A 13,637-nucleotide genomic window follows, 5' to 3' on the forward strand; every position below is an offset into this window, starting at 1 on the left:
GGATAAAATTGATGTTTATTTTGACTTGGAATGATATTCCAAAGCCAATGGCGCAATCAGAATTCGATTCCGAGTTACAGAACTCAAAAATCACCTTTTGGGCCGTATGCGAGGTGAATTTGGGCCCAGAAGAGGCCCGAAAACTTTTCATCTCAGAAAATTATGAAAAATAACCAGAAATTAGGAAATCACAATACAAGACTAAAACTCAACTGAGGTTTAGCCTAAATCAATAATGATTAATTTCTAAAATTAATCGCTTGTCAATTAAATAATTAATAAAATACGAAAAGAAAATCACGGTGTTACAAGCTCTCCCAATCTTGCAAAATTTTGGTGATGTAAGGGTTGATAAGTGATTTTAGGGATTTTGCAAAAAAAGATTGTACTTTTGCTTCTTCTACAAGCAAGCTTGACTCGTGGATAGTGATGTAACTAATATGATGAAACATCGCGATTAACTAAAACTCGACCGGAGATTAACAATCTTCCGATTTAGGGTTACATTTAGAAGGTCGAAACTTGAATTTCGGAGTGAGAAATATAGAGATGAGTTATGGATAAAATTGATGTTTATTTTGACTTGGAATGATATTCCAAAGCCAATGGCGCAATCAGAATTCGATTCCGAGTTACAGAACTCAAAAATCACCTTTTGGGCCGTATGCCAGGTGAATTTGGGCCCGGAAGAGGCCCGAAAACTTTTCATCTCAGAAAATTATGAAAAATAACCAGAAATTAGGAAATCACAATACAAGACTAAAACTCAACTGAGGTTTAGCCTAAATCAATAATGATTAATTTCTAAAATTAATCGCTTGTCAATTAAATAATTAATAAAATACGCATGGAAAATCACGGTGTTACATGCTCTCCCAATCTTGCATAATTTTGGTGATGTAAGGGTTGATGAGTGATTTTAGGGATATTGCAAAAAAAGATTGTACTTTTGCTTCTTCTACAAGCAAGCTTGACTCATGGATGGTGATGTAACTAATATGATGAAACATCGCGATTAACTAAAACTCGACCGGAGATTAACAATCTTCCGATTTAGGGTTACATTTAGAAGGTCGAAACTTGAATTTCGGAGTCAGAAATATAGAGATGAGTTATGGACAAAATTGATGTCTATTTTGACTTGGAATGATATTCCATAGCCAATGGCGCAATCAGAAATCGATTCCGAGTTACAGAACTCAAAAATCACCTTTTGGGTCGTATGTGAGGTGAATTTGGGCCCGGAAGAGGCCCGAAAACTTTTCATCTCAGAAAATTATGAAAAATAACCAGAAATTAGGAAATCACAATACAAGACTAAAACTCAACTGAGGTTTAGCCTAAATCAATAAAGATTAATTTCTAAAATTAGTCGCTTGTCAATTAAATAATTAATAAAATACGAAAAGAAAATCACGGTGTTACAAGCTCTCCCAATCTTGCAAAATTTTGGTGATGTAAGGGTTGATAAGTGATTTTAGGGATTTTGCAAAAAAAGATTGTACTTTTGCTTCTTCTACAAGCAAGCTTGACTCATGGATAGTGATGTAACTAATATGATGAAACATCGCGATTAACTAAAACTCGACCGGAGATTAACAATCTTCCGATTTAGGGTTACATTTAGAAGGTCGAAACTTGAATTTCGGAGTGAGAAATATAGACATGAGTTATGGACAAAATTGATGTCTATTTTGACTTGGAATGATATTCCAAAGCCAATGGTGCAATCAGAATTCGATTCCGAGTTACAGAACTCAAAAATCACCTTTTGGGCCGTATGCGAGGTGAATTTGGGCCCAGAAGAGGCCCGAAAACTTTTCATCTCAGAAAATTATGAAAAATAACCAGAAATTAGGAAATCACAATACAAGACTAAAACTCAACTGAGGTTTAGCCTAAATCAATAATGATTAATTTCTAAAATTAATCGCTTGTCAATTAAATAATTAATAAAATACGCATAGAAAATCACGGTGTTACATGCTCTCTCAATCTGGCATTGTTGATTGATGTAAATTAACAGCATTTTTTAAAAATGTGCGGTTAAACAACACTTATTCAAACCAACGCTAATTCAGCAACACTCATTCATGTCTGTATTGTTGAAGTTATATCTACATATTTAATGTAACAACGCTTGGTTTAATGAACGTTGTTGATTATTTTCCGCCATATTTTTAACAATGTTTTTCTAACAAGTGCGGTTGAATGACCATCGTTAATTGTGATATCTAGTGTAATGCAAGTAAGTGATGAGGACTTTGCATATAAAGAAAAACAGTGTTGAAAATTGTGGCACCATTATAATTAAGTTTTGTGTCAATATTTTTGTGTATTTTTGTAATGTCTCTAGTATGTTGTGCACCCTGATATATATGTTAAGTTTATTACTGTCAATCAAATCACATTTTATTTTATATCTATAATAACCATTAATTTTCTAATGCTTTTTAAAAAATAAAATAATAATCATACATTATTTATTTTTCAATCAATCATTATTTTTATTTGGTTTTAAATCATATAGAAATAATAATTTATTGATTTTAAAATGAGATACCACTAATAAATAGTATATGTTTACCTTAAAAACACAAACTATTCATATTGTCTTATTTTCTTCATGATATTTTATTTTTTCTCACAAATCAAAATTTAATAGTCAACCTAATTTCCTATTTTTCTGAGTTTGATTTTTTATCTCTATTCTTTTTTATAAGGCCAAATAAAATTAGATGTTCACATAAAATTGAAACCTTCTTCCTTATGTCCAAGAAAAAAAGTGACTATTAAGATCTATTATTTATGTTATTCACTAGTACTCTTGAATAATGCAATTGCAACTTGCAACCTTCTTCCCTGTGTCCAAAAAAATGTGACTAGTAAGATCTAGTAATTATTTATGTAATAATTATTGAATATAAAAGGGCCAAGGAGACAGGATTGGGACTGCGGCCCAATGATTACATTTCGAGGCATGTACTATGAAAGGGGATGTTTTGCACTCAATTTCCAAGTTGATAATATCTAATGCTTAAATATTTTGTCATGTTAAATATTTTAACAGAAATATAATTTAGTATTTAGTGACATAATAAATGAATTATTTAAGAGTTGATATTTTCTCTAATTATTAAATAAATAGAGCTCTAATTTGAGGGTGTAGTATTATGGTTATATTTTTAGTTGTTTATGTTCTTAGTTATTTTTTATAAAAAAAGATATGTCTATACTTTCATTTAATTATAAGTGAATTGATACTCAAATTAAGTTTATAAATAAAATTGTTCTATTCATCTAAAACAATATTCTATAACATGGATAAAAGTTGTGAAAGACTAAAGAGGACATCTACAATGAAATGTGGTGAATGGTTCAACCAAATTAACTTCAATATGGTGAAGTCCCAAACATTTTTACTTTAGTATTTATTTACGAGATAGAATCCATATATTTTAAGAGTAAATTTTTTAATTACTTTACATCTTATTCATCAATTATAAAAAAATTTAATAATTTTAATTAATGAATAGATTTAAAATATTAGATTTTTATAGTGGATCTCTCCCTTATTTATCAAATATAAGTAACTCTAGTTTGATATTAGTGTTTGAACATTGTATGAGTGGAAAAGTTGTAGGCACACGAAATGCATTATATGCTGATGCACATTGCATGATCATTCATGTGGCACTTTCATGTGCTTAAAATGGGAAAATTGAAAAGGACATAAAATTTTTGTTACATCATGTTGAGTTTTGTTTTCATCGTCCAATATAGGAAGACAAATCAACCTTGGGCTCCAATAGTTGTTACCAATGATTATAAGCACACTTTACCAACTTCAGCATTACATGTAAATGATGTATTAGTACCTTAGGTATGATTGAGTCTGTTAAGCATATTATGTATATATATTACGTAAAGTTATGTGAATATGTAACCTTTATTGAAGAAAAAGGGCAAGCATTACGCAAGTAAATATTGCAGCTGACTTGTTCAAATACTTTGTATTTACTCAATATCATATAGTCATTTCTTTAAGCTATTTGATTCCATGTATTTTAATTGTAGGACATTCGTTTGGGTAGGTCGGGAAGGAGTTAGATCTTTTTATTAAGGAAGAGACAAATATATCATAAATAACATGAAAAACATAAGGATATAATAATTTTATTCTTTAAATAAATTATATAACACTCATAACCTATTGGTTGTGATATATAGATTAAAAGATTGGTTATTTTGAAATTGTCCCTAACATTTTTGTCAGTTTAATCTCTAAAAGTTTTACTTCTTTTTTTTCTCTATCTTAGATGAAGTTTGAAGATATCAAGTTTGAATGTTGTCCAAATTTGATTTATTCTCATTTGAAATTATTTCATATCACATGATTCAAACATTAAAATGTTTGTATAGGTTATTACCGTTTGATATTCCAAGTATGAATTAGAAGTGTCATATTGCGTAAAAATGGATAAGTTAAAGAGCATAGAAGTGGGTGTCACGCCCACATATATACTTCTTTCACTTAGCTCATGGAGGAATGTTGTAACTCATTGATGAAGATCTCCCAACAAGTGGTATTAGAGCCGATATATGGTTCGATGGCTCAACAAGTGGTTGGTAGATCCATGAAGGATCCTTGTGTCGAAAGTCTTCCTGACGAGAGGTCAAGGCAGTGTGTTCCGTTGATGAAATGATAAGCCAACGACGGTGCAAGTAGATAGAGAGTTGAGTTCTTGTGTATCCAATACTCGAATGAGAACTCACACTTGCGGGGGAGATGTTGGGTATTCTAAGTGTGAATTAGAAGTCTCACATTGTGCAAAAATGGATGAGTTAAAAATCATATAAGTGGGTGGACTCATAGACCTAATGTCTTCAAGTTTTGGGTCAAGATGTAGTATTAAATTCACTTATATACTTCTTTCACTCAGCCCATAAAAAAATGGTGTAACCTATGAATGAAGATCTCCCAACAATTGCTATATTTTTTTTATATGCAATTTTTTTTTCCATAAACACGTCAACCTAACAGCCCATGAAACGGTCACACAGACACAATAGAAAATACTCAACTTAGAACAATTGGAATCACAAGTGATACCTTCCCTCATATCAGGCCACCATTGCCACGCATTGCTGTCGAACTCAAAATCGTACTCCACCCTAATAGAACCAATAGAATATTAAAAGAAGATATAGACAAAAAGATAAATGGAGTAGATGTGAAATAATGAGTAATATGGTAATCACAGAAATCTTTTAGGAACTAAAATGAGTTTTTTTTTAAAATGGTAAGAATGAAAGAAGATGATTTCGGCGACTATATAAAGATTTTACAACATTAAAAATCTACATTTATAAAAAAACATGATACATCAACAATTCTGTAATCGTTAACAAAGGTAGGTTCATGGAGATTAATGTGAGTGAGTCCCGGTTTAGAAAGTAAAGACTAGAGTGATAATTTAAATTTAATAAGGATCCAATACAGCTCATTTTTACTACTGGATTCTCTACTATTTAAATACAATGTAAAAAGAATTTCTTTATTTTTTTCTTAATTTTACTAAAAAAAATTAAATTTAGGACCCTTAAATATTTGTATGTGCCCCATATCATCATCTTCCTTATCCATCTAGTGTTAGAGATGAGCTGGGAACAAATTACATCCGTCTTTTTATATGCCCATGTCATCATTCTCCTTCACTTTTCTTTTTACATAAGATGAATGCTCATTTTCAAATGGAATAGAGGGATTTGATCACGAACGAGTGTGGTTCAAGTGATATATGTTTGATTCTCCTTAAGCAATGATTTAGGTTTAAATCTTGTGGATGGAAAAAATGCTCACTGAAAAAATAAACACCACATATATTAGATGTTCCTAACTCGGATAGAATTGCCTTTAGTATGAAGATACATGTGTGAAACAAAAAAAAGATGGATGTGATTTGTTTTAGCATAGTTAGATTAAAAAAAAATGGAAATTTTTTATTAATCGTTATGATCCAATAATTAGCATTGGATTTAATTGAATTTATCTTTAGTATTAAGTTTTTACAGTAAATTAATCATGTATTTTTAGATCTTTAAAAACAGATTTAACTACTGTAATCATTTGAGAAAAAAATGTATGCAATTCAAAGTGTATGAGTTTTATATATTGTTATTGTATTATCTATCATTTATATTTTATCATCATTAACTCTTCAAAAAAGTAATATAAATGAATGATATATAATATATTGATTGTATATAAATATTTACACTAACAGTATATAAATATTACAATCTAATCATTATATATCACACATCAAATAGTGATTTAAATTTTTAATATTAACTTTAACCGCTGAGGATAGAACTATGATTCTATGAAGCTAAAAAATGTAGAAGAAGTTTGAAGGAAAAAAAAAAATAGGATTTAACTTTACCTATTCTACAAGTAATTATCATAAACTATTTTTTCTTTATAATTACTCTTAAAACTATAACTATTAGTGAAATTCATCTTTACATACTTAAAATCTTAAATTCCTAAAATAAAACAATAGATAAAAACACAGTGTTAGATAGAGCACTCTCTTTCTGTCCATAATGTAGAAAGATGTTTCATTCCTATTATATTTCGTTTCCCTTTTCTTTCTTTTTCTTTTGTATTGTTACATTTTTGCTCTATTATATTTGTGCAATATGCACTATATAATGTGCACTGTATAGAGGCCTATCAAAACAAAATCATAAAGAACCCACAATGTCCCTATTCTATTCATGTAATATGTTAATTACTTTGATGCAGCGGGTTAGTTACTATTGTTGAATGCTTCATCTCTCATTCTTTTCACCGTTAATAATTTAAAATTATATATATATAGAGACTAATTTTATAAATAATTAAAGTTTAAGGAGTAATTAAAAGAAAAATATTGTTGAAGTTATTTATTTACAAAAGACATAAAGTTTAATAAAGTTTTATAAACTTTTCCCAAAAATATATTACTTTCCAATATATTAAATATTTAATTTTTTAATAAAATGATTTATTAATTTCTTATCATTAAGTGTTAAAACTGATGTTAAGAATGTTATTATGAGTTTGCTTATCTATTTTCATGCCATTCAATGACACATGTTCTGTTCCATAGTAATTAATTGTTATTAATTAGTATATCATATATGAGATTTACTTACTCAAAAAATAAGTTGGAAAAATTTACTTTACATCCTAGTCATTCATTCTTAAGAAATCTAATGGTTTAAATTTATATAGTAATTCAAATCATTGAACTTTCCAAAAATAAATAACTAAGATATAAGTAAGATTTTTCCGCTTACTATTCAAATAAGTGAATCTCTTGAATATAGGTCATGCAAAGTACGAAGGATTTGGCTGTAGTTGTTCCCCGTACAAATTTACAAATCTTTTTTGTGGCACTATTATTAACAGAGTCTAATATCTATGATATTAGTATAAAAATATATACACAATTAACATATTATTATTGTTCATTTATATTATTTTAAAAAAAAAAGTTAATGATAACAAAACATGAATGATGAATAATATAATGACAGTATATAAAATTAATACAATATTAACATATATTTTTTTATTGATTATCTAATTACTAGAATAATACTACATCGGTTTAATCACTGGTTCACTACAAAACCATATAACAATTAAATATTGGATTATAATAAATATATAAATATTATGTATAACTCAAATATTGCAATCTACACCATGTTATAAATGACTATAAGATTCAAATTCATTTTGTTTTGTAAAACATGACATTTTTATGTGCAAAATGTTTTTCACTGGTAGCGTACAATCCGATTGGTTCTGACAGTTCAATTAAATGTTAGTATAAGTCATACCGTTTCAATATGAGGATTGATTTTCCAATTGAACTAACCAATACTCAAAAATATTTATAACTATAATAAGTTAATTAAGTTTGTTTATCCATCAATAGTAATAATCTAATAATACTAGTCTATATATCAATTGATACTGTGATTAGCACACCCGATCTTCAAGTATCTTACACCTTCTGGCAGCTCTTAACCCTTAATCACGTTCTCGAACTACTTAATTACTACTATAAATCTATAACACAAGTAACACCCTAAAACAAATTTTGAGTGTTCATGAAGTTTCGGAAACTAACCATAAAATTTTTAAAACAAGCAAGCGGGTCATATCCCAACAAAATCCACAAAAGAGAAAGGATAATAGCAATGTATTTTGACTATTTGTTTATTGAAAAAGTGAATGGCAAACCTTTAAATAAACCAAAACACAACGGGCAAAATGGTATTCCAATATATTTTGGCATCCAATATAAACCACTATATATCTACATGAACATGGACCAAGAATAATAATACTCACTCTCTTACACACTTTTTTTTCTATATCCACTTTAGGCACACAAATGTTTAGCCCATCCAATCTCAAAATCATGCACCCTCTTCAAGTTTTCTCATCAAAATCTTCACCATCTTCTTCAACCCTTAGCTCCATGAAGCTCAAAAACCTCATCCACACCCTCATAATATCCCACATGTACCGAATCATTCGTGCATTAACCAAAGTCAAAGATGTTATAGTTGAAATTCTTAATGACAACAACTCAACCATTCACTTCCCATACCTTTCTCATAAAAAGCATTACAACAAGCGCAAGAAGATAATTTTAGGGTCATTTAGACTTCACTATAATTGGTGTTCTTCTAAATCTTCTCATGTTTTACCCGTTCCTCAAAGGGTTTATGAAGGGTTGTCTAGTACTACTACTAATTTGTACAATGACTCAAATGGACAATTACAAAGTGAGGATTTTCATGATTCGGAGCTTGAAGGGTACCTAAGATGGCTTGAGGAGAAGAAGAATGAAGAGGGTAAGAGTGCAAAGGAGCAAGAAATGAATGAGATTGATATGCTAGCTGAAATGTTCATTGCTAATTGTCATGAGAAGTTCAGGTTGGAAAAGCAAGAATCTGATAGGAGGTTCCAAGAAATGTTAGCTAGGAGCATATAATTTATATTAAAAAAAGCTTAGGTTGTTTTAATTTTATGGTTATTTTGCATGTTCATCACTACTTGTGTCTTACGCTTTTCCCTAAATTCAAATTCAGGATGTTGATTAGTGTGGGAAAGACTTTTTATCCATTGGGTGTATTGAGGGCTTTAATATTTGGTAGTGATATTAATTTGCCTTTTTTTCTCTCACTTTTATTCCAACTTTTTGAAACATATATGTAGAGGTTTTCAAGAATTGTACATGATTGGAAGGGTGGGGAATTGTGCAATTCTTCTCTTGATATGGTCATGATGCTTTTAACTTTTAACTTGCAGGCCTATTTTCATAGAAATTGTGGTATTTCAAATTATGTAGATCTCAACTTCACCATTATCATTGCACAAAACCTACGTGGCCTACTAACCAATTGTTTGCATATATACTCAATAAAACTATGCACAAATCCACAATACTATTCAAATAAGGTTGATATTACATCAAATAGGATGTTTTAAATTATGGTAGTAGTTAGTATTATATTATTTTATTATAATTATAGGAGAATGTAGATAGTATGACCACAATTACAATTGTAATACAATTGAGATGTTATTATGAAGACTTCAAAACAACATTAACAAAATTGCAACTATGATTAGGGAGGGCAATTTAATTATTAGATCTAACATTAATACTAATTAATTAATCACTTTAAGTAAAGTTAGTTATATTGGTGCAAATTTAAAAATATTTTTAAATAAAATATTATAAATCATGAAACTAATCTGGATTTCACATTTTATTACTGCATTATTATGATAACACATATTGACTTGTCCTAATAAGTAGAGGTACACTCCATAAGGCACAAATAATTCAATATCTCAAAATAAACTGGTTTAAGCTGCTATTGGTTTCAACTTGTGTGTCTTTAAAATTTGAAATATATATCCCAGAAGAAATTAAAATATACATATACTTGCATGTAACCTATACCAAGGTTAAGTACTTAATTGTTTATGGACATAATTATATTTAGAAATTTCTTCAGATTCAGGACCTTGTAAATATTATACGGCGCCCTGTCTTCCGGGACACCTAAATTAAGTATAGGTCTATCATCAATGGACAATGGACAAAAACATCTTATCCGTAGTTAAACCATTTTTGGTGCTTTTCACTTGTTTGTTAGGTTGTGGCCAAAAAGAATGAGAAAGAAATATCAAGGATCAACATATGTTACCAAATTTTTGAGGTTTACAATTCATATGTTAATCACATTTTTGCTTGCTTTAAGATCCTCTGCCTGCCCCTAGTTTTTTGTTTTCCACGTATATCCTCACACTGTAGGTAATTTTGTTCGAGCTGGGAACATTTATAGGTATGTGGGGCTAACTCTCCCAGCCGATATTTTTTCATCCACAAGACTCGAACCCGAGATCTTGCTTAAGGAGAATCAAACATGTACCACTTGAACCAACACCGTTGATCGTACCCTATTTTCAACATAATTTTAAGTGTGCTATAAGTATATAGGTTGTATTAAGCCAAATATGTTTAAGGGATATAACATAAATCTTATTTTTAAAAACTAACTATAGTATTTTTCTAAGTATGATAGCTTTTAGAGAGTGGATCCATTTAGACTTACTCTTTATCCTAGCCTTCAATTTATTGGAAATCCAATAGTTTAGATTTATTCACTAATTCAAATTATTGGATTTTTCTAAAATTAATGACTAAAATGATGAGTAAGTAAATGGATCCTCTCCCAAGTTTTTAAGATAATGTTTTTCCTCATTTTTAAAGAATTAAGCTCGTCTAAAGTACATTTGCCTTAATTTGAATTAATGTATACTATCGAATATGATATCATTATACTTATTGGTATATAAATATTAAAATTTGGTCTAAATTTATCTACATTAAATTTTAAAGTGCAAGTTGCACATTATAAATGTTTTTTTCTATATTTGGTTCAGTTGTTTAATATCTTAGGGAGAGTAGGATACTTTTACCATCTAATTGATTATTCCAAGTTCCTACCCTATCCCATGCTGATTGCATATATTTTCATTTACCTAGCACAAGTGAGAATCATAGACCATGGTTTTGCAAAAATAGTGCTTTAGTTCAATACTATGTCTATTTGTACCATGTATCAAATTCTCTCATCAATCATATGATTACAGCATATCAAATTAAACGTAGTATCATATACATACAGATTCATCTTAAAAATCTTCTAATAATTATATGAAAATGATAAATAATGTATTGAGATGAATCTCATACTCATATCGGTAATACATAAACTACTGCATAATATTCTAAATTGTAATTATGATTATATTATGTTTACCATAATCATGGAAAAATGAGATTAAATATGGTTGTACCGCAATTACAGATATGATGCCATTGTGGAGATTTCCGATATAACAATATTGTGGATTGTAATTTAAAACACATGTATGTTTGATCTCAACATTTATGAAAGACTCGGTCTATGCCCAACTCACCTACTCCAACCCCTACCCCCTTTTTCTTCCATTTTATGTTTTGTAAACATTCGATGAAATTTCACTAAAAAGGGGAAAATTATTAGAAAGGTACAAAATATGCTTTCTGTACCACATTAGGTGGAACTGCGGAAGAATACAGTAACAGCAAAAAATATTAAGATTTCTTGGGTTCATAACTCAGAATCTTAATCTTAACACTGATTCAGATAGCAAAAATATTAAAATGATGGTCCCCATAAGGTAGCTAGGCAATTGCATTGATCATGATGCACTCACTCTCAGTCACTACCATACAGCTAAACATAGCTTAGAAACAGGCAAGATACACTTATGGCGATAGATCCAACATATGGTACTTTTCTAACCCAAAATCATGTTTGCAAGAAAAGTAATACTAAATTAAATACTAAACTCAACTTATATTTATTTACTTTTTTATTCAACTTTTTTTACTGCTAATATATAGTATAATTACTAGGAGGATAGACTTATCAAATGTTTTATGTACTACAAAAAATTTCATTTTGGGGAAACATTAGTCACCTTTATTTTTATTTAAAGTGCGGCTCATAGGAAATTATATAAGAATCATGATAAAGAAAATTGAAAATTATGGGATCACATATGCATTCCCAACCAAACACTTTACTTCTCGTGGCTTAATCAATTTAGCTAATAATTTTTATCTCATGATTTTGACTGATTCCATATCAAAATGAGTTGATAAGACGTTGGTCTAGTGATATAAGATTCACTGGATCCCAAGGTCAAGAGTTCGATTCCTGTGAGCGGGAGAAGGACAATCATGAACTCCGAATGAAATTAGTTCCTGACTAAAAAAAGATGAGATACCCTTGGAGTATAAAAAAATCAATTGGTTGTCAGGCCAGCCAACCTTTCACCTTCTTTTGGTTCATGACAATCAGAGAGAAGTCAGACTCTGATATCATATTAATATTTTATCTGAAAACCAATTAGCAATGAGAGAAATAATTCAATAGATATTTAAATTATGTTTAAGAGAATAAAGCTTAACTTACTTTCCAATTCAATAAGCATTTACAAGGGCATGAAAAATAGCATAAAACCAACTCTTATCAAATGATTAAAACTGTGAAAATATGAAATGATGTAACTATGTGTATGAATAGTAGCACTATTTTTTCCTTTCCATTGATTATATTCAGTCTCACTTAACTACAGTATATACCAAAAAAAACTATAGCATATTAAAAAACTAGAGTAAAGAATTAATTAAAGAAAAAAAAGGAAAAAAGAAAGCTTTAAATCCATGTAAGAATAGCACATGCACATGAGAAGAGCACAAGTCATTGATGCCATATGCTTGATGCACTTAAACAAAGCAAAGTTGTATACTTTATCCAAATTCAGATATCAATTAGTTTCGTTACTCTCCTAAGTCAGCCAAAGGTGACATTTACTATCTTTCAACAGCAACTTAGTACACTATTTTGATTCTTTCTTGGATACCTTGTTTGTGAATTACATATATGCCAGCTACATTTCTTGCCCTCAATCAATAGTTTGAGTATCTCCATAATTAAGCTGAAATTGATTTTTTACATATGGTGGAAGATTTTTTTATTATTTAGTGGGTTCCTAAAATTATAAAAGATTTATTTAATTTTTGTGGGTAGTTGCAAGGATAAATTATTGATTTTAGGACAGTGGACTAGGAGTCTAGGAATATTTTGGTCAATAAATAAGACTTCTTGTCAGATTGATGTTAGATCTTGAAAAATCCTGTAAGAAACTGACCATAATTAAATAATTGGTAAGAAATTGTGAAAATAAAATATATAAAGATTTGTCTGGTTCGGCCATGTTATGCCTCCACTGTCTTAGGACGACGCCCAGTATGCATGATTAAATAAAAAAACTAATTTATTATACAAAATATTGCTCTTGTCTCACATAATATAAGTGCAAGATTAGATATAGAGATTAGGAACTGAAAAAATGCTTAATATGTGTGTATAAAAGTGCTTATGTGATGTGGCAAAAAAAACTCTTTCTGGTGGGTAGCCAAGTAAGCCAACCCAACCTT

The 13,637-nt window shown here is 29.5% G+C and overlaps 1 protein-coding gene across 1 annotated transcript; it reads left to right on the top strand.

Annotated features, from left to right (window-relative positions):
* LOC109329012 lies at nt 8,387-9,253 on the top strand. Its single transcript, XM_019562673.1, has one exon. The coding sequence runs from the start codon at nt 8,457-8,459 to the stop codon at nt 9,060-9,062; it is 606 nt and encodes a 201-aa protein (XP_019418218.1). The 5' UTR covers nt 8,387-8,456; the 3' UTR covers nt 9,063-9,253.

This window comes from Lupinus angustifolius, chromosome LG16, assembly GCF_001865875.1.
Source record: "Lupinus angustifolius cultivar Tanjil chromosome LG16, LupAngTanjil_v1.0, whole genome shotgun sequence".
NCBI classification, from domain to species: domain Eukaryota; kingdom Viridiplantae; phylum Streptophyta; class Magnoliopsida; order Fabales; family Fabaceae; genus Lupinus; species Lupinus angustifolius.

What these genes read in the sequence shown, in the direction of transcription:
- LOC109329012 (XM_019562673.1), top strand. Translation starts at nt 8,457, where the DNA reads ATGTTTAGCCCATCCAATCTCAAAATCATGCACCCTCTTCAAGTTTTC.